Below are 22104 nucleotides of genomic sequence, written 5' to 3' on the forward strand. Positions count from 1 at the left end.
GGAGATGTCTGTGTGCTGTGTTTGCAATACTGTAACTACTGTAGGAATACAGACCAAAGTTAATCATGATGATTTGGAACGGTTAGCCACTATGCTATTAAATTAATCTCCTGCAGATGAGATAGAATTGACTCAGTGTTTCTGACACATGGGAAATGTTTAGCTTTGAGGCTTTGAGCTTCTTACATTATTATGGATGATTGGATGTCATCACTTCTCCTTCATCTCTGCTTCAGTTTGAAGTTTTTGGAAACACAAAACAAAAGACGCATGGCAGGAGAAAGATGACATGATGATGTGATGTCACAGCATGTTTTTGAGAGGTGCTAACCGTTCCTACATCTGGCTTTGTCTGTGTACTATGTGCAGTATGTACTGTATGTATATCCGTCCCACACATGGCTCATTGGCCAAGCTTAGCATTTAGCGCCACCATCAGGCCGAGGCAAAAAAGAATGTCCAAAATAGCTAATCTACACACTCAAAAAACTGTAGATCGGCTATTTTCGATACTTTGGGAAGAGTCTGTCATATAACGAAGTAAGTGTTTTAATGATGTTTTGAAGTATTGTTTGTAAAAAAAACATCAGCTTTTTTCCTGCAGTACAAATTGTACAGATGCACAAACAGTATAGATGACACACAGTGGTCCATCTAGGAAACTAAATAAAAAACAACCTTGAAAACATTGGACTAAAAGGTAAATAAAACGTGATGTTCAAAAAGGTGCCTCTCAGACATGGTGGAGTTTTCACTTCAATATGCTCTCACAAGCTACCAAAGCCTTGTAGTATCCAATAAACTTCAAAATATCCCTTAAAGCACTACCACCGATTTTTCTGTCGAGTTACACACCGAACCCCTGAACTTTTTGGTCCTGTGTGCACACGTTCCATTGTTAATAATCTACAAGCAACCTTTCCCTCAATATTGATGGTTCCATCCCTTCCACCCAAGTCCATAACATTGGCGTCATCCTTGACCTAATCTCGCAGAGCGATCAGAGATCTCCGCCTTTCGACTATCTGGGGAAATTGAAATTCAATGCTGAGTCTAGAGGAGTGGAGAAAACCTCCACTAACAAACATATGCCCGAACTTCTTCGTAAACCAATCCTGTTTCTGTCCGAATATTGCTCTAAAGTCTTTGCATTGGTTCCGCAATGCAGTTTGCTTTTGAATCTACGAATTTGTTACACCAGATGTATCAGTGTACCAGATGTACCAGTAGGCAGATATCTCTCCTTCTTTCCCTAAGTTAACCAGATCACCAAAACACCCTCAAAACATTGACCTTCTCAGAAACAAACTGCACTCATTCATGCTTTCATCACATGCAGACTTGATCACTGTAACAGCTTCCTTTACACCACCACCACTAGATAGATAGAAGATAGATGCTTTATTTGGCCTTGCGGATAAAAAACGAGAATAGGCTACCAGTCATAATATCAAAATGTTATGCGCGGAACTGAGATGGGACTCGTTGTTCAGAAGCCCTATACTTCGAGGACAAATTTCAAATGTCCTTGAAGCCCTAGCCTGCAACGCAGGTCCTGAGTCCTCTACACCAGTGGTTCCCAAACCTTTTAGCTCAAGACCCAAAGGAGAAATTAGACGTTTGCCTGCTCACAACTCGTCGCAAAGCGGCGCATTGTGAGCTTGTAGATTTGCTATTTTCAAACATTTTGTTCTTTTACTTTTGGCACTTTAAGTACAGCACATTTTGATGCCAACACTTTCATACTTTTACTGAAGTACATTTTGAATTCCGGACTTTTCCTTGTAACAGACTGTTTCTATACTGCACATTGATACTTTTACTTAGGTAAAATATGTACTTTTCCCACCCCTGTCAGTCCTCCATGAGCTTCAGAGGCTCTCAGTCAAGCACAGCAAACATTTTAATAATACTACTCACCACCTCAACGACCTAGCTCCACCCACCTATCCCTCCTCCTCCACCTCTGTTCCCCCTCCTGATCCCTCGGTTCCGGTGATGCTAACCTCCTGCAAAGCCCCAGGACCGAGTGCTGAACCTGGGGTGATAGAGGGTCTTTCTCTGTTGCCGCCCCCTCTCTGGAGAACTGACTTCGGTTCCAACCCACTTCAAAGCAGCCCCCACCCTCTCTGTTCTTTAAAACCCATGGTCAAAATCCGGCACTTCAGCCATGCCTTCGCCGGCTAATGCCCCCTTTTCAGTTGATTCGCTGTACATTTTTCTTCTAAATAAAAAATAAAAAATAAAGTATGTACAGTATATACCGGTACAGTGTGTGTGTGTGTGTGTGTGTGTGTGTGTGTGTGTGTGTGTGTGTGTGTGTGTGTGTGTGTGTAAAATATATATATATATATATATATATATATATATATATATATATATATATTCACACACAATATATGATAATAATTGAATAAATGAATGAAAACAGACAATATTCTAAATGAATGTTTAGATTTTTGTTTTTTCATATTGAATAAATCTTATGATAATTTAATTCATATAAATGCAATAATTATTTATAGTTCCCCCCGCAATTACATTTTCATCAACATCACATTATGTAAAAATATCTATCAATACTGAGTGATTTTTGTATTATTTGTCACTCTATTTGACTAAACGTGGAGGCAACATATTGAATGATGTACACGTTTAAACGTGATGACGCCTATATACTGGCATTATGACTTAAAAATAATGTTATACTCCTTTCAAAATGATTACATGGTATTTTTATGCAGATAGTGTCTTCTGCCAAAAAGGCAATTCTAACAAAATGGATCATTTATGTATTTATGTATATCAAGTATAACATGAAAAAAAAAGAAAAGAAATCTCACTTTTTAAATGCAGGAAATAAAAAAAGGAGATATTTACTCACGACCCATCGGTAACCCAAACATGGGTCCCAGTGATACAGTGATAAACAGCACACACAGACTTATAACTAATACAAAATAAATATGTTTTATCACCAGGTACCTAAAAACAGAATCAGTATGGATAACAAAACATGTCAACTCATCTTTATTCTAATCTTTTTTCTTTGATCAGGGAAGTTAAACGCCAGCTCTGAGACAGAGTCACGGCTCCACGTCCTCGTCCGTGCTGAGTGCTCTGTGGAACGGGGCAAATTAGAATGAAATATTGAGTTCATTTATGAATAAGTGGGGCTGAACGCCCCTTTGTCTGGGCTTCAGCGTGCATATTTAGTTGATGGAAACCTTCGGACGGGTCATTTCTCTGCCGCTGCTTCATTAAATAGTGAAAGTCGAAAGTGCAATGTCTCATCTGATGTCCGAAAACCCCCCGCAAAACGAGAGCAAGATCTACGGAGCTTTTAAAATCTGCATGAATATGGAGAAATTAATACGCCGAAAATAGATGAAGAACCACTGCAGCCCACCCCCCCACCCCCACCAACCCAATCTCTCTAAGCACAGGCAAGATGGAAAATAACTGGTGTATTGTATAAAATAGTAATAATATTCCAACACAGAAAAGAGGAAAGTTTCTCTATTTTTTTTTTACGTCATGAGGTAGAAAGAAGACCTGAGATGAAAGGAGTTTAGTCCTCTGGTCATTAACGCAGCAGAGGCACCGGAGAGACAGATAAAACTCACAGCAGGTCGTTGTACTAACCATAGCCAATCAGTGGCAGCCCTCCAGAGATGTGCACACACACTCCAAAGACCCCACACTGGGCAGGGGGGGGGGGGGGGGGCAGAGAGAGAGAGAGAGAGAGATATTGCAATATTGCAAAAGAGATTGCAAAACTGCAAAATGTGAGTGACACAGCTCTGGTTAATACATCTCTTTATTCTTTTTTGAGCGGTGGTCACCATCTCCTAAGAGTGACTTTGTCTGTATGTACCGGTAAGTTAATATAGTATGTAGCCTAAGCTGCAATACCGCTGATGACCAAGTGGCGCTGTCACGTCACAAAGACAGTGAGATGCAATACTGCTGGTGACCAAGTGGTGCTGTTGCGTCACACACACACACACACACACACACACACACACACACACACACACACACACACACACACACACACACACACACACACACACACACACACACACACACACACAGGACCCTGAAATGAACTGCTACACACGAATACAGGAAAACTCGACCTAAAACAAACTCGACCTCTTTTGCGCGACCGCGTGTTTCCCAACGAGTCTGTGGCCTTAAGCTAGATGCAGAATAGACCAAAATCTAATCTTTGCTTCTGAAAAAATAATAATAATAATAATAAAAATTAGATGGGGTCCACGGCCAAAAACACATTTTGGGGGTCCTTTGTCTTCTAAATCCGGTTTTCTTAAAAAAAAAAAAAAAAAAAAAAACGTATGTTGCTATCAGTGTTTCTCAAACCTTGTCATGTCAAGGACCCAAAGAATGATATGTATTTGGCCATGGACCCCCATCGCAAAATATTTTGTTCCAGGGACCCCCAGAAGCAAAGATTTTATTTTGGTCTATTCTGCATCTAGCTTAAGGCCACGCGGTTGTGCGAATGAGGTCGAATTTGTTTGTTACCCTACACACACACGGCCACGCACACACACACACACACACACACACACACACACACACACACACACACACCACCGCTCACTTCAAACTTGGTAAAAAAATTTGTAAAAAAAAAACGTAAATAACGTGCAGTATGTTTCTCATGCCAATAAAGCCCCTGTTGGACTGAATTGAACTGAGAGAGCAAGGCTGCTCAGGGTGGGACAATGTCAGGGTGAATCGAGGAGATGGATAGAGAGAGAGAGAGAGAGAGAGAGAGAGAGAGAGAGAGAGAGAGAGAGAGAGAGAGAGAGAGAGAGAGGAGACCCCTCTCCTGAAGCCAGTGGCGTCATTTCAGAAAAAGCTAAGGTATGTTGCCATACCTTAGCAACAGGATTGATACATTTATTTTAAGAAGTACTTATTATTAATAGTATTTTATTTTTTCCCCCGTTTCTACAGTTTCTTGGGATGGATATAGCAGCCTGGAACAGTTGTTCAAGTGCAACTAACGTGCCACAATTAACAATAATGCATTGCACCTGTGCAGCTGACCTGCGGAACCTGGGAATATACCATTTTTGTCAAGATGGGGAGAATACAAGTGTGGAGAATATAATTATAATACCTTGTTAAAGTGACCATTTTGTTACATTTTGCAGCTGTAGTTATTTTACCGTAATTTAACAATATAATAACCAGCACATATAGACAAAGAGATGTCCGTGGATTTATACTTTTATTTCCCCCCCTGGACCCAGGGTATGGCAGCTGCATACCCCTGCCATACCCAATTGACGCCCCTGCCTGAAGCAGACATTAGGCTGCCTCAAAAAACAGTAGAGAAAGTGATTGGGTTCTGTGCTGTGCAGGTACAGCAGCAGACAAGACAGGAGGTGAGAGCTAAGGAGGACTGGGACTGTGTGTTCACCAGTGGTCTGTCTGTTTGTTCTCTGCCTTTAGAATGCATTCAGGGCTAATGGAGAGGCCAGATAGTGGGACAAGAACGCTGGCTTGAATTCTGAATAGGTAAAATACCTCAATTCAGTCCCTCTGGAGACAAGCTCGCTATGATGAAGGTCACCATTAGAAAAATATCTCCACTCCAGAGAGTAGAGACAGGCTGCAGCCAACGGTGGTAAGAATAAAAAATAGATAGCGCGTAAACAGAATATGTTTTCCACTGTGTGCTATCTGGCCAAGTAATTGGAATATACAACAATTATCTTAACCGCTGATCATTATTTTCAAGCCCATTGGCGACTTAAAATAATTATACTTTTACAATGACTGTGTGATAAGTGTGATGGAGAATATAGAAGACTGTAATGAATTGATAAACAGTGTGGGTAAAATGTTCGGGGAATCAATATCAGAGATCAAGCCTTGACACTTAATTATACAAAGCTATTTAAAAACTAAATAATGTTGGTAAAAAGACCAAAAAATGGCCTTGTGGGGCTGATCAGAATCCACAACACACCACAAATACAGATTTATTTATTCATTCCAATACTTTTACTAAATGTAAAATGTCCCCATAAGTCAAGTAAAAAACACACATAAAACAGTCTTTGCTATCTGGCAGAAACCTTTTATCTCCATATTTAATATTTACATATTATTTACATATATTAATGGACTATTTTATGTTTTGTCGTATGACAGTGTTGACTAAAAGCAGCAAAAATAGCGTATCTACAGTACAAGCTCACAACTAGCAACAACGCGACACATTGTGAGGTTGTAGATCTGCTATTTTCGCTATTTGTACTATTTATGACACATTTTGCCTATAATAATGACATGCCTAGGTTGAAAGTGGTTTCTAAGTATTTAACCAATGAAAAGCAGTGGTGGAAAAAGTACACACATGTGTTACTTAAGTAAAAGTATCAATACTGCAATGTAGAAATACTTTGCTACAAGTAAATGTCTGGAATTCAAATTTTACTTGCGTGAAAGTACAAAAGTATTGGTATCAAAATGTACTTAACCCTACCAGTGCCAGCCCCTAGATGGCGCCAAAGAATGCCAGGCTTTCTCCCATAGGCGAGCGCATTAGCATCCGGGGACTCACGTTGCAGTGACGCGCGTGCTCACGTTCGTGCACGTCATGGAAAGGTCCCGGATGATAATGCTAACAGAATAGCTATTCCCATTTTGTCATTTTAAAGATCATTTTTCGGCGATTTCGCCGTAAATAAACCTCGCGCCACATCCCTAAAAACACAATCCAGAGATATGGGCCTCCAAAGATGTGGTTTTTCATTGGATTTGGCGGCGATTCGCGGCTACGTTCGCGGCTCACGGCCGGCATGGCTTCCCCAGGATTTGGACCACTGGATTTTAAATTTAGGCTCAGGCTTCAGAAGGCCTCGGATCATTTTATTCATTTCATTAAAAATCCCGAACATGTTCGGGATAGGCACACTGGACTACGTTCCGGAAGCGGCGCTGAACATTCGGTGAACATTGGGGGTCTCAAAAATGTATTTTAAACCATTTTTAATGGAATATATCGTCGGACCATGTAAAATGGCTAGCTGGCTAGCGTAGGACGAGCCAGGACCACCCACGACTCTACAAGCAGCTCAGGGTAAGTCAATTAATAAAAAAGAATTTGTTTTGGATTGAACATATCCCGAACATGTTCGGGATAGGCACAGAATGAGTTAAAGTACCAAAAGCAGAAACTACTCGTCATGCAGAATGTCCTATTTGAAGTTTTCAAATGTATACAAATATTTTGAAAATAGCAGATCTACAAGCTCACGCTCACAATGCATCGCACCGCGATGCATTGTGAGCTTGTAGATCGGCTATTTTCAAATGGTCGAAATGTATATAGGGTTGAAGTGGTTAATGTATGTTTTGTAATTATATGAATCCAAATCCACAAAGTAATTAGTAACTAAAGGTTTCAAATACATGTAGTGGAGTACTAGTACAATATTTGGATCCGAGATGTACTAGTGTAGAAGTAAAAGTATTGGAAATACTCAAGTAAAGTACAAATACCTCAGAATTGTACTTAAGTACAGTACGAGGAGGACTTTGCCACTTTTCAACCCATCTTCATATAATAGGTCCTCACTAATGTTCATAATAAAATAGCAAAAAAAAAATCTACTCGGTCCAAGTCTCTTAGGAGAGCTGTGGGAAGTTCAGAAATCCATCGTCTTGTGACATCATCATTTTCCCAAAAAAAAATTAATCAATATTTTTGAAAAGAATATTTCGATTTTTATTATCGCAAGAACAATGGCTTCCACTTTAACATTGCAACTTTTCAGGAGTAGAAAGCCTGCATTTTCTATTAGCTTGGATTCCCAATCGATGATGTCACAAGACGATGGGTTTCTGACCTGCCCACAACCCTCCAATGAGGAAAAAGAAAAGCAATTTTTTAGTGAGGACCAATTATATGAAGATAGGTTGAAAAGTGGTGAAGTACTCCTTTAAGTAAATGTACTTAGTTACACCACTGATGAAAACATATTAATAAGAGTGTGTGACAAAATAATAACTACAATGGATCCATTTGAACACATGTTTTTCCATTTCCTGAAAATTACAGTTTTGTATATACAAAGATTTCCGCCTGACAGCAATAATATTCATCGTCTGATTTAATGCATCATAAATCTCCCTCATTCCACAGGACAACCTCTGATCCTAGGTCTCAGGTTTGTAATAAATGGTAAATGGATTTCTGCATTTATATCGCGCCTTTATCCAAAGCTCCTTATGTGCTTTACATTCAGCCTTTCACACACACATTCACACACTGGTGGCAGGGGCAACCATGCAAGGCGCCAATGAATCTGCTCATCGCAAGCAGTTGGGTGTGCAGTGTCATGCTCAAGGACACTTTTGACACGAGCTGGGGATTGAACCGGGAAGACCAGATAGATGCTCCACCTCCTGAGTATACTGTGATACTTGCTTTGGCAATGTAAATGTATGTTTTCTCATGCCAATACAGCTCATTTGAATTGAAAATTGAATTGAGTAGGGATGGGACATGAAAATTTCATATCACGATTATTGTAACCAAAGAAACCGCGATTTACGATATTATCACGATAATCAAAATATCCCCAACATCCATTATACAGGGGCGGAACAACCCGACGTGTTGTGAGCTTGTAGATCGGCTATTTTTTGGCAAAGAGATTGAAAAAAATAATATGTATATTATAAGTATGTTTTACCAGGTTTTAACGTTTTTATCACGATAAACGATAATATCGCTTATCGTCCCATCCCTACTCCTGAGCCACTGCGGCAGGATACAATTTGCACTTCAAACCGTTCAACCCATCTAATCACCCACTGTGAACAACCAGCTAGACCCGATCTACAGAAAAAAAGCTGAATCTCAGACTTAAGGCATACAAAGCTTACTTTGATTACATGCTGGCTCATGGGGAAACTTTATCAAACCTCTCTCCTTTCCCCCATGGAGAGGGGCCAGGTGACTTGCAAACCACTCAACCGGAAGACCAGGCTCTTTCACGCGCGCCGTTATGAGGGAACATGCCTTTGATCCACAAAGGGGGTGCAGCTCACTCTGTCACCACCACGCCCACCAATCACAATCCTCGTTACATCCGCCAGTCAGGAATCAGAGGACTTTAAATCAGCCCCAACAACCACCGTTGCTCAGGGTGCATACTGCCTCTTTTCCCTCGACACTCTGAGAACAAACGGAGGAAAGCGTTGCGTACGAACCAGCACATAAAGAACCTGAGTCTTTGACTTACCGATCTCTGTGTCCGATTTGTCCATCTCCGTGTCGGTGAGGGTCAGGGCGGAGTTTGAGCGGCTGGACAGGCAGGAGTTCTGTCCGGACTTCAGCCCTCGCCCCCAGAGGGACATTGTACGTTCCGGCGATGCCGGCTCATGGTTTTCCGAGGCGGCGGGTCCCCTGGAGTAGCTGCCGAGGGGGTGCGAGAGGCCTGTCTCGGGGCAAAGAGCCAAAGCCCTCCTGGTGGAAGGCTCACAGACCCCCAGCTGCCTCAGCGAAAACGTCTGGCCTGCATAAGCAAAACAGTAAAGTTAACAGACCATGGCGACAACAGAGTTTAATGGATAAAACCACAGTTAGCTGAAGAAAGTTCCACTTGGGTGGGGAGTTGGTGTGTTGAATTAGCATATACTGTATAGTGTTAATACAAGCCTCTCTCACATGATATAGTACTTCATAACAAGTCAACAACATGCCAAGGAGTTGTCAAATTACTTAATTTTGCTTCAGAAGGTCCTTTTATTTAGAATGTTATTATTTGTTCTTTCTTGGGGACTCTATTTTCATTTAATGTCTGTCGTGTTCGTATTTTGTTAGTGTAATGTCTTGCTTAAAAATGTGTGAGAGAGAGAGAGAATCAAAGATTAAGCAAATATAAAAGGTAAAGGTATTTTTCAAGCATGTTCAATAATATGAAATGAAGAGAAAAATGCTGTTTGTGTGCAATATTTATATTTTTTGCCAGATGTTATCTGAGTCTATTCGACAATAAATCATTGCCACCATATCAATTCATGTTCAATTATTACTTGAGAAAGTGACATTGAAAAAGTAATATTGCCACCATATAAGCATTTTAAGTGAAAAAGAAATAACAACCTCACATCCATTATATATAAACACGAAAAAGCTCTGAAATATGAAATAATTAGAAAAACTATTTTTAAACAAATAATTCACTTAAATATTTGACTGTCATTAAATGTCTGCCCAACCTCATAATTGCCACAATTTAATTTCCAATTATGAGACTAACAGCCTGTATCAAACATGGTTAGACTTGATCCTCCAATGACAGTAAAATAGTTTGAGTAAGGGCTGTATTCCATGCATTCAACTTCCCTCTTTAAAGAAACTACTTGATATAATGTAACCATGACAACAGATGGAAGATACAATAGATACTGTACTATGGCTATACATGTTCTAAGGACAATTAACAGATACAATCTTTATCCTTTAACACACTCTCCAAACCCTGTTTGATTTCCATCTCTAATCTTCACTGACAAAAGAACCTTGACAAAAGACCTTGTTATGAAAAGTCACACTTGTGAACATTGTCAAAACTGCTATTTGAAAGATTATCCTAATAATGATTCATAGTGTAGTAAGTAATTTTCAATAAGTTGTAATATCAAATCAAGAGCATCAGGGGTTGGGCTGAAAATGTTTCATATTAATCAATAAAGCCATTAAATTAAAAGTGCTGAAACATTCAAACCAAGAGCATTTAGAAATTTAGAAATACGGACACAGATAAAGAATATAAATTCACTAGGTCTATGAAAATGTTAAAACGCATTTTTTTGAGTATTTAACACCAGTCCACTAAATTAACATCTCCAGCCTTAATAAAATACAGTACAATGAATAAACAAAAATAAATATGCATCAAAAATTCAATGCCCATGCAGCACTAGTCTAATATATACGGAACATTTGGCATTTTAACATGAAGAGAGAAATTAATGCCTGTTCAGTGTTTTAATGAGAGCTGAAGAAAAACTAACATCCCTCCAACAACTTCATTATAATCCGATTAATTCTGAAGTAGGCACCAATTAACAGCATAAAAATCTATGGGAGATATGGATAGATTTCTAATTGCAATTTTATGAGCTGGGAGAGTGCCATAAAACTCAATAAACTGCCCAAACTTTTAAATGAAGGAAATGAGGGGGAGATTCTAGCAGCTAATTAAAAGGAGCCCGTTATTTACTGGGCACTTTTTTCCTTATTTAATAATGTGTAATGTGTATGGTATTTCCTTTTTGTTCACAACAGTTCAGATTTGCTCCACTGTATGAAAACTCAGAGGAACAATTTGAGTAGATATTAGTGGTAAAATATAGGTCCCGACATTTGTATTTTTTATTTCATTGCAAAGGTCAATTGAGGATTTGGAAACCCACAACAAGGCCTCAACCATGCAGAACTACTAAGTAACACCTTAGTTAACTAATGTGTTGCATCTAATGTCGCATTTGAGCTAGCAGTTAGCTCAAACTGTTAGTGGTGTATACATTTGGCATAACAGTCCACTCGAAAGATTTGATAAAAAATAAAATCTTAAAAAAGAGAGAGAGATCGGGGCGCCCGGTGGCCTACTGGTCTAAGCGCATACCATATAGGCATTAATGCCTGGCGGCGTCGCCGGTTCGATTCCCGATCCGGACAACCTTTGCCGCATGTCTCTCCCCATTTCCTGTCAGTCAACTGTACAATCCAATAAAGGCATAAAAAAGCCCAAAAACAAATCTTAAAAAAAAAAAAAAAGGAGAGAGAGAAATGACCTTGATGATTTCCGGGGTTCATGGTGGCTCAGCCAGTTAGTACACAACACCACATGCTAATTTTATTTTTTCCTTTTTTTCTGTTTTAATTTTTTTTAATTTGAAATGTATTTTAAATGTATTTAATTTGTTTTAATTTAATTATTCAAGAAATAGCAGAGTAGTAAAAAGTAGCAAAAATATCATATCGACAAGCTCACATCGTGTCGCACAGCGAGGATTTGCAGATCAGATCTTAGAGCTTGTAGATCGCATACAGGGCCTAAGTTCTTATAAGACTACAACCCTATGCACTTGAGAAACCGTGTCTCCAAACTGACCTGGCCTTGCGTACTCCTGGCCGTCCATGTGAGCCATGTCTTTGACCCGGCCTCCGAACAGCATGCGCGTGGGATCATGGTCGTACGCCTGGAGGGTTTCGCTGGAGCTGTACGACTTCTGCGTGGGGACCCGGCAGCCGTCCTCGCGCTCCGCCGTGGAGGCGGTGTAGCGGCGCTCCCTCTCCCTCTCCCAGTCCCTCTCTCGCTCTCGCTCGCGCTCCCTCTGGGACTTGGACAGCGAGCAGAAGGGGCGCTGCTCCTTCACCTGCTCCATGCTGCCTGCATGCTGCGGCCCGCCCGCCCGCCCGCCACCTGCCTTGCTTCCCTCTCCCGAGAGGCACGTGCTGCTGGATTCCTCCTCTGTCGATTCCTCTTCCAGGCCTCCGCTCCGACGCTCGTCTGTCGGTCTCTCCTCTCAGCCTGATGGCCCCTTGTTTCACCTGGTCAATGGAAAGAGAGAGAGAGAGAGAGAGGATGGGGGATAACATTAATCCTTCCCATTCATCTTCAGAATCTCAGCCCCAAACATCCACAACACCTCCTAAATCCTCATCGACCCTTGATGTTCTCTTCCCTCTTAAATCTCTTTGACACACACATTTCAAATATGTAATGTCCACACACACACACACACACACACACACACACACACACACACACACACACACACACACACACACACACACACACACACACACACACACACACACACACACACACACACACACACACACACACACATGTATACAATAATTATAAATGTCTTCTTCATTAGTTACACCAACATAATAAAAGTTTAAGTATTTAAAAAGGAGAGAGACTGGTTGAGAGTGCCTTGGTGAGACAGTTTTTGGAAAACATAAAACGAACATAAACATTTTATTTTATATATCTTATCCTTGGTATCATGCCTCGGACTGTGTCTTATTATTATTTTTCCTCTTTCTTGCATTTTCCTCTCTTTCTCTCCTGTGGAATTAATCTGAATGTTAAGTACTATATATACTGTGTGTGTATGTATGTATATATATATATATATATATATATATATATATATATATATATATATATATATTTATATATTTACATTTATATTCATATATTTACATTTATATTTATACGTTTATTTAAATGTATACATTTTTTTTTTACATTTTAATTACAATTTTGAATTAAAACAAAAATGTAGTTAAGTGTCTTCCAACCCTCCTCCCAAAACCCCACAACTACAAGACTGGGAGAAAATGAAACCATCTAATCTGAGGTGAATTATGTATCTGTTTCTTACAGTGCATGAACTTGACCCATTTTTGCACCGTCTTTGACCCCACGTTGGGTCCAAAACCACAGTCTGAACACAGCTGCCAAGAGACTGACACTACACCAAAACATGATGTACATTGGCTGGCACATAACGTAACCTGTGAAATGTTCACAATTTACATTTGAATAGTGTACCCAAATCCTATAAACTTAGGCTCTCGTGTGGGTCTCAGACTTTCATGTGGCCAGTCTGTGACGTCATCCGTCTATGACGTATCTATGATGGGCAAGGTGTCGGCACGATTCTGAGCCCCATTGACTCTGGAAACACAGACACACACGCATGGACACACACACACTCTTACAGGCGGCTAGCCTCCTGTGCCATGCCGTGAAAACAGTGGGAAGTTAAGTAGGTAAGTGTGTGTGCGTGCGGATTGGGGGAAGGGTAATCCATAAAGACCCCAAGAGCAATGTGGAACGAAGCCCTGGTGAATTACTCAAGTGTTTATCGCAGATGTTTGTACTGCAACCTGACAAACACACACACACACACACACACACACACACACACACACACACACACACACACACACACACACACACACACACACACACACACACACACACACACACACACACACAAACAACACACTCGAACACAAACACTTTCATTCCTCTCCTGGCTGAGCTGTAAGCCTGGAGTAGCAGACTGCTTCTTTCCCCAAATGAAATCTACTTCACTTCACATCAAGCAGCACAACCTTCCAACGAGGGCAGGCTGGCTGTGCTGCTGCATCCTAACGGCAGCGCCACACAGACGCACCAGAGTGCGGCAGAGGGTCCAGGGGTTAATGATGAATATCGTCACGACTTTGTAAAAACCTCTTTAACTCTTCTGATTTATTTTACATTCTCAGAATTGATGGAAGTCATCGCATACCCATTATGTTCCCAGATGCAATCAAGCAACTCTATGGTGACCCTGACACGACCGCGCGCATAGAAAGAAACAAACACGCACGCACGCACGCACGCACGCACGCACGCACGCACACAGACACAAACTCACACTCTCTCTTATTTGGCCACAGGGCATGAAATATAACAAAACAACCCCCACACTCATACACAAACACACACCACCACATTGTGCACAGTAAACACGTACCCAGCCTGTCAGATTAATGCGCAGAAGGAGCAAACACCCTCCGAAGGATTTCTGAGTACAGCCCGACCGATTTCCGGGTCCGATGCCTGTTCTGTATTTTGAAGTGTCCTTGACAAGTGATTCTCAACCTGTGGGTCGGGACCCCCCCAACAAACCAACATACAGTATACGTGTATACAATCTAAACATTTCTAAAATGACGATTTAAGGGCTTTTAAGACCTTTTAATACCTCTAAAAGGTAAATAAAAAAATACGTTACTGCGTCAATAGCTGATCTGATACCACCGATTACCGACCACAAAAAAATAATAATCAATTATCATTATCAGAAATAGAAATTTCTAAACCAAATCTACAAGATCACAATGCATCGGAGCTTCTGGATCTGTTATTTTTGACCTACGCATACTGCATAATGACATGCCCAAAATAGGGATACCAGGTTGAAAGTGGTTAAAACAATTGGGAAACGTCGGCAGCCTAACAGCGATACGATGTAAAATAATGACTGACATATCGGTGAAACGATGTATCATTCGGGCCCATTTTTTTGTCTGTTTGTCCCTTGTCTGTCCGGACTGTCATTAGTCAATTGGTGTCTGTTTGTATGGCCGGGGTCACATTGGGAAAGCTTCGCGGGACACTAATAAAATGAATGATGTTCGGACTGGCAGCCGAGATTCCGATTTCTGGCCTATCCAGATCAGAATCAGATTTGAGCCACATTCCTAGATGCTTTGAAATGTGTGATTCAAGTCAGATTTCTAAAGATGTGTCTCAGTCCGATCTGATGACTTGCAAATAGCAGTGTGGACTGGACAGTCAGTCCTGAAGTATTTGAGAAACAAAATGGTCTTTGCCTGCGGTCTGAACAAAGCCCACATGTATTGGAGGAGAAGTGGTACACCCTCCCCAAGGCCAACAGTACAGGTTTGCAGCAGCCGCAGACAGTACACAAAGGAAGGGATTGGCTATGACTAAATAAGGGGGTAAAATTGGGATGAAGAAAAGTTGTTTAAAAAAAGGTGTTTCTGCAAAGAGGAACTGAAGCAAGGTGAACCGCCGGGCACGATGACCGCTTTATAAGCACCTCTCTGAGCAGTGCCCCGCGGCCCTGATGCCATGGTTTTTACAGCTCATCAAAAAATTACCTCCTTGTACTGTAGATGGACAGAGCACACAGGGACACTATGAGGACATTATGAGTTCACTCGGGACACATTTATGGAAGCTTGCATTATACAACAGCCTAGAGGTCCTGCTGCAGCGAATTCCAATGTTTTCCCCAACACTTTGAAGTTAAGGTAATAGTATGGATTTGGCCATTTCTGCACCAGGAGAAGACATAGCTACTGTACATAAAATGTACCTCAAGTCATCCCAGTGAGATGTATGAGCTCCTACACAGTCCAAACTGAGAGGGTGGAGGCACATACTTTATGGGAACAGATGCAGAGCAACACAACATAAAGTCCAAGCTGTGCTCATTTCATAGTGGATCCATAATGGATCGTGTGGCTTTATACATTACAGGGAATCCCACATTTTTCCCTGCCAAGGACCCCTAAATAGCCATAGCCTCTGGCCGTGCCCCCCACCATTGCAAAATGGGTTAACCACTTAAGCCCTAGTGTCCCTACCATTCTTTATTCTTGGGTGAACATTCCGGAGGAAATAGCCAATCTATTTAGAATCGCTTAAAAGACGGTGTAGAGGGGAAAAGGCGCAGGCCTGGTATAAGGGCCCCTGTCAACTAAGTATATGGGTTAAGACTAGAGTTTAAAAAAATAGCGAAATTAGCCAATCTACAAGCTCACGAGTCACAATAAGTTGCATGTTTCAACATAAATAAGACATTATGACTTTAGCCCGGCTGGTGGCCCATCTTTGAACACCACTGCAGTAGTATACTATTAAAAATCAGGCGCTTCCAAAGCATATTCCTGCAGCCCTCTCTTTCTGTGTCATTCACTGTTCCGCTGCCTTTGAATGGGGACAGCCAGTCACCCATGACCGCTCGCCGGAAGAGTCGACGCCGCAAAATTAGTGTCACACAGGGGTCCATTGGCGAGCCAGTGAGGCAGGGAGGAGATGGACGGTTCATGATGGAGGTAGCGAAGCACCACAACGACTCCCTGGCTGGCCGCTTCCACTACAGCGCCCCTGACACCTGATTACTGCTCTGCACCTCTGGACGCCTTTGAAGCAGAGACCATAAACCATCTGTATAATACTCAGAAGAAATGTGTCCAAGTCAATTCACGCTGGACTTTGTTCTTGTACTTCTTTAGGGCAGTTGGGGGAGATTTCAAGGATCTAAGCTAGATTCATTCCTCTCCTGTTCTGACATATATCTTATTCATCAAAGAGGGCCGAGGTTCGGGTGCCTGGAGGCTCGGCGAGTTAAGAGAACGGACCACATGCTCCCGGTGGACCTGAGTTCGAGTCCGACTTCCGACCGCCATGTCTCGCATGTCTCCCATCTCTCTATGACTTTGGTTTAATTTCTCTCAACAGTGTACTATATCTAATAAAGCAAGTATCCATAGAAAAAGAGAAAGGGAGCCAGCCAGAGACATTGACTTCCAATATCTAATTCAAGTTAAATATTAAAAAATTATAAAACGTATCTGGAAAAGAAAACAGTGCATTTACTACTGTATAAGAGAGTGCTACTTTAGCCTACTGGCAGAGTGCACAGGACGCTTGGCACTGATACCTGTAGGTCCAGCGGGTTGCGAGATCAGCTTTGGATTAACACACAGACATATTGTTTGTATGTATATGTATTATTTATTTATGTTAACTGTTTTATTGTGTGTTTTTGTAAATGTATAACATTGATTTTGTGTGGGAAAGAAATGAGAAAAAAAGAGCATGCATTGTTGCATTTATCTCTGACTTAATGTAATTTGCTTGAATAAAACACATTTGAAACTGATTAACACAGAGACAGACAGACTGACACACAAACTGATACATATAGATGGCTAGCCTCCTGCAGAGCCTGCCTTAAAGAAAAGTAAAAGATGAAGAAAAAAGATCAAGGAAAAAGTTTCTAGCCTGCTGAAACAGCAATCTTAACAGAGGGTTACAGTTAACGCATTCTGATGGCCTGCTAGTCATATTTTGCAGCTTGGTCAGGTACTCCCCACGTCAGTGAAAATGTGTAGTTACAGTACAGTACTATGCAGTGCTTGGTAGCTAGCCAGTGACCTGTGTAAACAGAGGTAATAAGGAGTCCTTGACACTGCTCCAAATTTCTACGTGTCACTGGCTGTCCAGACCTATTCAGTGTACCCTCTTTCTCTCTCTCTCGTACTTTTTTCTCTCTCTTCATTTTCTCTCACTCGTTCCTCCCGTCTCCTGGCTGCGTTGTTGGCCATTTGCCGGAGCAGAGATCAGACGGCACAGCCGAGCCCTGGGGAGCGGTGAGAGTGGTTGATGGAGCTGCTTGGGATCAGGCCGCACTTCCCTCCAACACGGCCAGCACCTCCAACAATAGCTTCCTCTGACAGCTTTGCATAATTCATTTGGCGGAGTCTCTCTCTCTCTGCCTCCCTCCCTCCCTCTCCTCTCGTCGCTTTTCCTCATTACTCCTCTCCAGTGGTGGAAAAAGTACTCAAATGTTATACTTAAGTAAAGGTATAAATACTGCAATATAGAAAGTAGAAGTACGGAATTCAAAATGTATTTGAGTAAAGGTATAAAAGTAGTGTCATCAATAAGTACAGTACTTAAAGTACCAAAAGTAAAAGTACAAAATGTTCACAATGCGTCGCATCACGTTGTGAGCTTGTAGATCGGCTATTTTCAAATAGCGAGGTATAAAATAGGGCTAAAGTGGTTTTATATAATATTATAATTTATAACTGCAAAGTAACTATAGTAACAAATGTTTTCAAATAATTGTAGAGGAGTAAAAGTACAATATCAGGATCCAAGATGTAGTGGAGTAGAAGTAAAAAAAATATTGGAAATTGGAAACACTCAAGAAAAGTAAGTACTGTACTTAAGTACAATTTGGAGGTATTTGTATACCTCCAAATTGTACTTAAGTACAGTACTTAAGTAAATGTACTGTACTGAGTTGCGACCACCACTGCTCCTCTCCCGCTCTAAGTAGTAGTACATTACATCTGTCTTAAAGCGTACTGTAAATTAGGATGGGACCCATTTGTTTCCCCCTGTAGCCAAGGTATGGCAGCTGCCATACCTTACCATACCCAATTGACGCCTCTGCGCTTTCTCCTTCTCTTCGGTTCTTTTCTGTTTCTACCTCCCTCCCTCTCAGCGCTGTGAGAAGGGGGGGAGAGAGAGAGAGAGAGGATAGAGAAGCAGGGCAGCGTTCCATCAGATGGGGTCTGTTTCCCCCTGACAGCAGTGATTCTGGAGACACAGAAGTGTGTGTGTGTGTGTGTGTGTGTGTGTGTGTGTGTGTGTGTGTGTGTGTGTGTGTGTGTGTGTGTGTGTGTGTGTGTGTGTGTGTGTGTGCAGCGTGTGTGTGTGCAGCCTTTGTGTGTGCAGCGTTTGTGTGTGCATGCAGCGTTTGTGTGTGCAGCGTGTGGGCCAGGCGTCGCCAAGTTCGGGGTGCCATCCCCATCCCCATCCCGGCCCGGATTGTGTCGGTTCTGTACGGAGAGGCTCAGCGGCCAAATCCTCCCGCTGTCGCCTGAGAGCAGAGCTATTAGCAACGCTGATCTACGCGGATCAGACCGCAGATTAGCAATGTCCCCGATTAGGCACTGTTTAGAGTGATTTTGTGGGAACCTTTCGACGAGATGCGACCACGTTCAGTGGTGTAAAGTAACTAAGTACATTTACTTAATAGGCCTACTGTACTTGAGTAGCCTACAATTTTGAGGTATTTGTACTTTTACTATTTCCAATTTCCAATACTTTTACTTCTACTCCACTACGTCTCAGATCCAAATATTGTACTTTTACTCCACTAAAATTATTTGAAAACTTTAGTTACTAGTTACTTAAAACATGCATTAACCACTTCAGCTCTAGCTCTATATAGACTTTGACTATTTGATAGCTGATCTACAAGCTCGGCTTGTACATCTTCTATTTTCAAATATATATATATTTTTTAAATAATTTTTATCCCATGGTTTTGCAAACCATTTTTCTCACCCAGTGCCAACTACCTAACCTGTAGTCCTGGTTTCCGCTCTCCCCCTGCCTTGCCAGGGGAATTGGGGAGCACCTGGCTGGCTAGGGGGAGGTAGTATAGAAACCAGGACTACTGCATGTTTTTTGTGAGGGCATCTACCCTAGGAGACACGGGGAGAACATGCAAACTCCACACAGAAAGGCCCTATCGCCATTCGCCAACCCCACCTAGGGTGTGGGCGCTGATGACGCGGAGGGAGGAACATGACCCCAGCACCCACAGCGTCCCGCGGCAGGAATTGAACCCCGGACCTTCTAGCTGTGAGGCGAAGCGCTAACCACTGCGCCACCGTGCCCCCTTATTTTCAAATAATTTTATACATTTTGAAACATTTTGAAAATATTTCTGCTTCATGAGTACTTTTACTTTTGGTACTTTACATTGTAGTAATTGATACTTTTACATAAGTAACAAATGTGTGTACTTTTTCCACCACTGACCACGTTCTACTTAGAAGTCCTTATAAGGTTTTTGTTGTTGTTTTTATAATTGTTTATTTATTTTGACTAGGCCTTTATAGTGTTCACCATGAGCAAGCATTTTTTTCTCGCCCAATGTAGTGATTAGTTCATCACAAGCAGTTCTACAAGCTCACAATGCGTCGAGTTGTGAACTTGTAGATCAGCTATATTCCCAACTTGTTTGCGCGCCATTTAGGGACGTGCAGAGAATGTTAGAGAGGCAGGGGCTGAAATTTCTAAAAGGGCCTTTTGGTGAAAATAGCAAAAAAAGCAAACCTCCAAACTCACAGCGCGTCGCAGCACGACGTGTTGTGAGCTTGGAGGTCGGCTCTTTTTGGTACTTGATACCACACTAAACTAAGCATAATCAAGTCAATACTGGAGATGTGGCGTATGGCATGGATTTATACACAGAGAGGACACTTTTTTCAACATAAGTTGCTGCATTAAAGTTCAGGAGAATTTGGACAAGGCAATTCTCTTGCTGAATGCTGCCTTCAGGTATGGCATGGAAAGATGGCATTTGCATTTCTTTCACTATAGTGTGAAAACTGCATTTGTGGTCTGGAGAAGGCACTTTTTACAGACGGTTAAAAGGGCAGAGGCTCAAGCGAAGCCCCCTTTGATGTCTATATGTGCACATGCCTGGTGCCATTGTTGAACGACAAAGCAGGGCATTAATTCATGAAAACCCATCAAAATAAATTGTGGAGATACAAGATGCCCGCCCGACAGCAACGGCTAACAGGAATGCCTCATTGGGTGTGTAAAATATATAAGAGAGACACAGGCAGCTCCAGAGTGAGATAAAAAGAGCGGACAGAGAGAGAAACACTCCACGACAACATTTACTTGCAATTAAATTCCAGCAGCAGCTATATCATTACTCCGCTTGGTGACAGATGAGGTGGCTGAACTAAACAAGGCTCTCAGGGAGGCTGATGAAATCACGTCTCTCCCTTCTCCCACCGTATGATGCATGATGCACGCACGCATGCACGCGCACACACACACACACACACACACGTAATACTGCCACTTCAATGGCTCAACGAACAACGCAAGTCTTTAAATTCATCCTTCATTGTTACTGCACATTTAGAAAACAAACAAATGACAATATGAAGATAAATCACAGAGAAGATAGCTAACCCTTTGTTTTACTTTTATTTATTTATATGCTTTTTTCCCTTCTTTTTTTGCCTGTCATTCCTTGATCATAGTGCAAGCAATTTGGAACTTTCGTTTTAATGGTGTGTATTTATTTATCAGTGAATAATAAAAAGCTACAGTAGCTACAGTATATGCCAGAACACACAACCTAATAAGCAGAGTAGAGATGTTTACAAAATAACCCTTCCACACTGACAGTATATATTCATTGAATCTTTAGTGGGAGAATAAAAGAAAAACTAAACTGCAAGCACAGCCTATTTCCCTTTCTTACAAAAAAAAATCTAATTGCCAGGTATGGCTTCTCAGAATATAAAAGAGCCCAAATGTTATAATGTTGGTTTCTCCTGCAGTATCTCTACCCATCTGAAATGGTAATAGCATGTTATCCAGTGCCTCAATGCATTCAGCTGCTGCAGCGCTTATCTGTATCCAAGGCTACCCATACAGTATTGAACCACGGGCTTATCAAAATAAACACACCCTCACATATCACACCCCCAATTACAGAAAACAGTCTTAATTCATTGCCCCTGCTGTTTATCCATTCTCTCAAATTGGTATCATTCCACTGCTATTTTCTCGCCATGGAGCTCAGGAACCAGCAGTGATCATGGATGACGTTCTTCATTTAGGGACTTTTTTTTAAAACATTGTTAGAACTTGCAGGTTGGCA

General features: G+C 41.5%; 1 protein-coding gene across 1 annotated transcript in view; it reads right to left on the reverse strand.

Annotated features, from left to right (window-relative positions):
- Positions 1–12357, reverse strand: part of LOC308301539 (teneurin-3) — a gene marked incomplete at its 3' end in the record, with an annotated part of 266579 nt that extends 254222 nt beyond the window's left edge. Inside the window, exons 1-2 of the mRNA XM_080745556.1 lie at positions 12177–12357; positions 9297–9569 (exon numbers count right to left, since the gene is read on the reverse strand). Coding sequence (XP_080601682.1) covers positions 9297–9569; positions 12177–12240 — 337 coding nt within the window. The 5' untranslated portion in view covers positions 12241–12357. The remainder of the gene's footprint in view (positions 1–9296; positions 9570–12176) is intronic.
- Positions 12358–22104: the final 9747 nt, after the last annotated feature.

The sequence above is a fragment of the Nannobrachium achirus genome (assembly GCF_963921795.1).
Source record: "Nannobrachium achirus genome assembly, chromosome: 17".
Lineage (NCBI taxonomy): Eukaryota > Metazoa > Chordata > Actinopteri > Myctophiformes > Myctophidae > Nannobrachium > Nannobrachium achirus.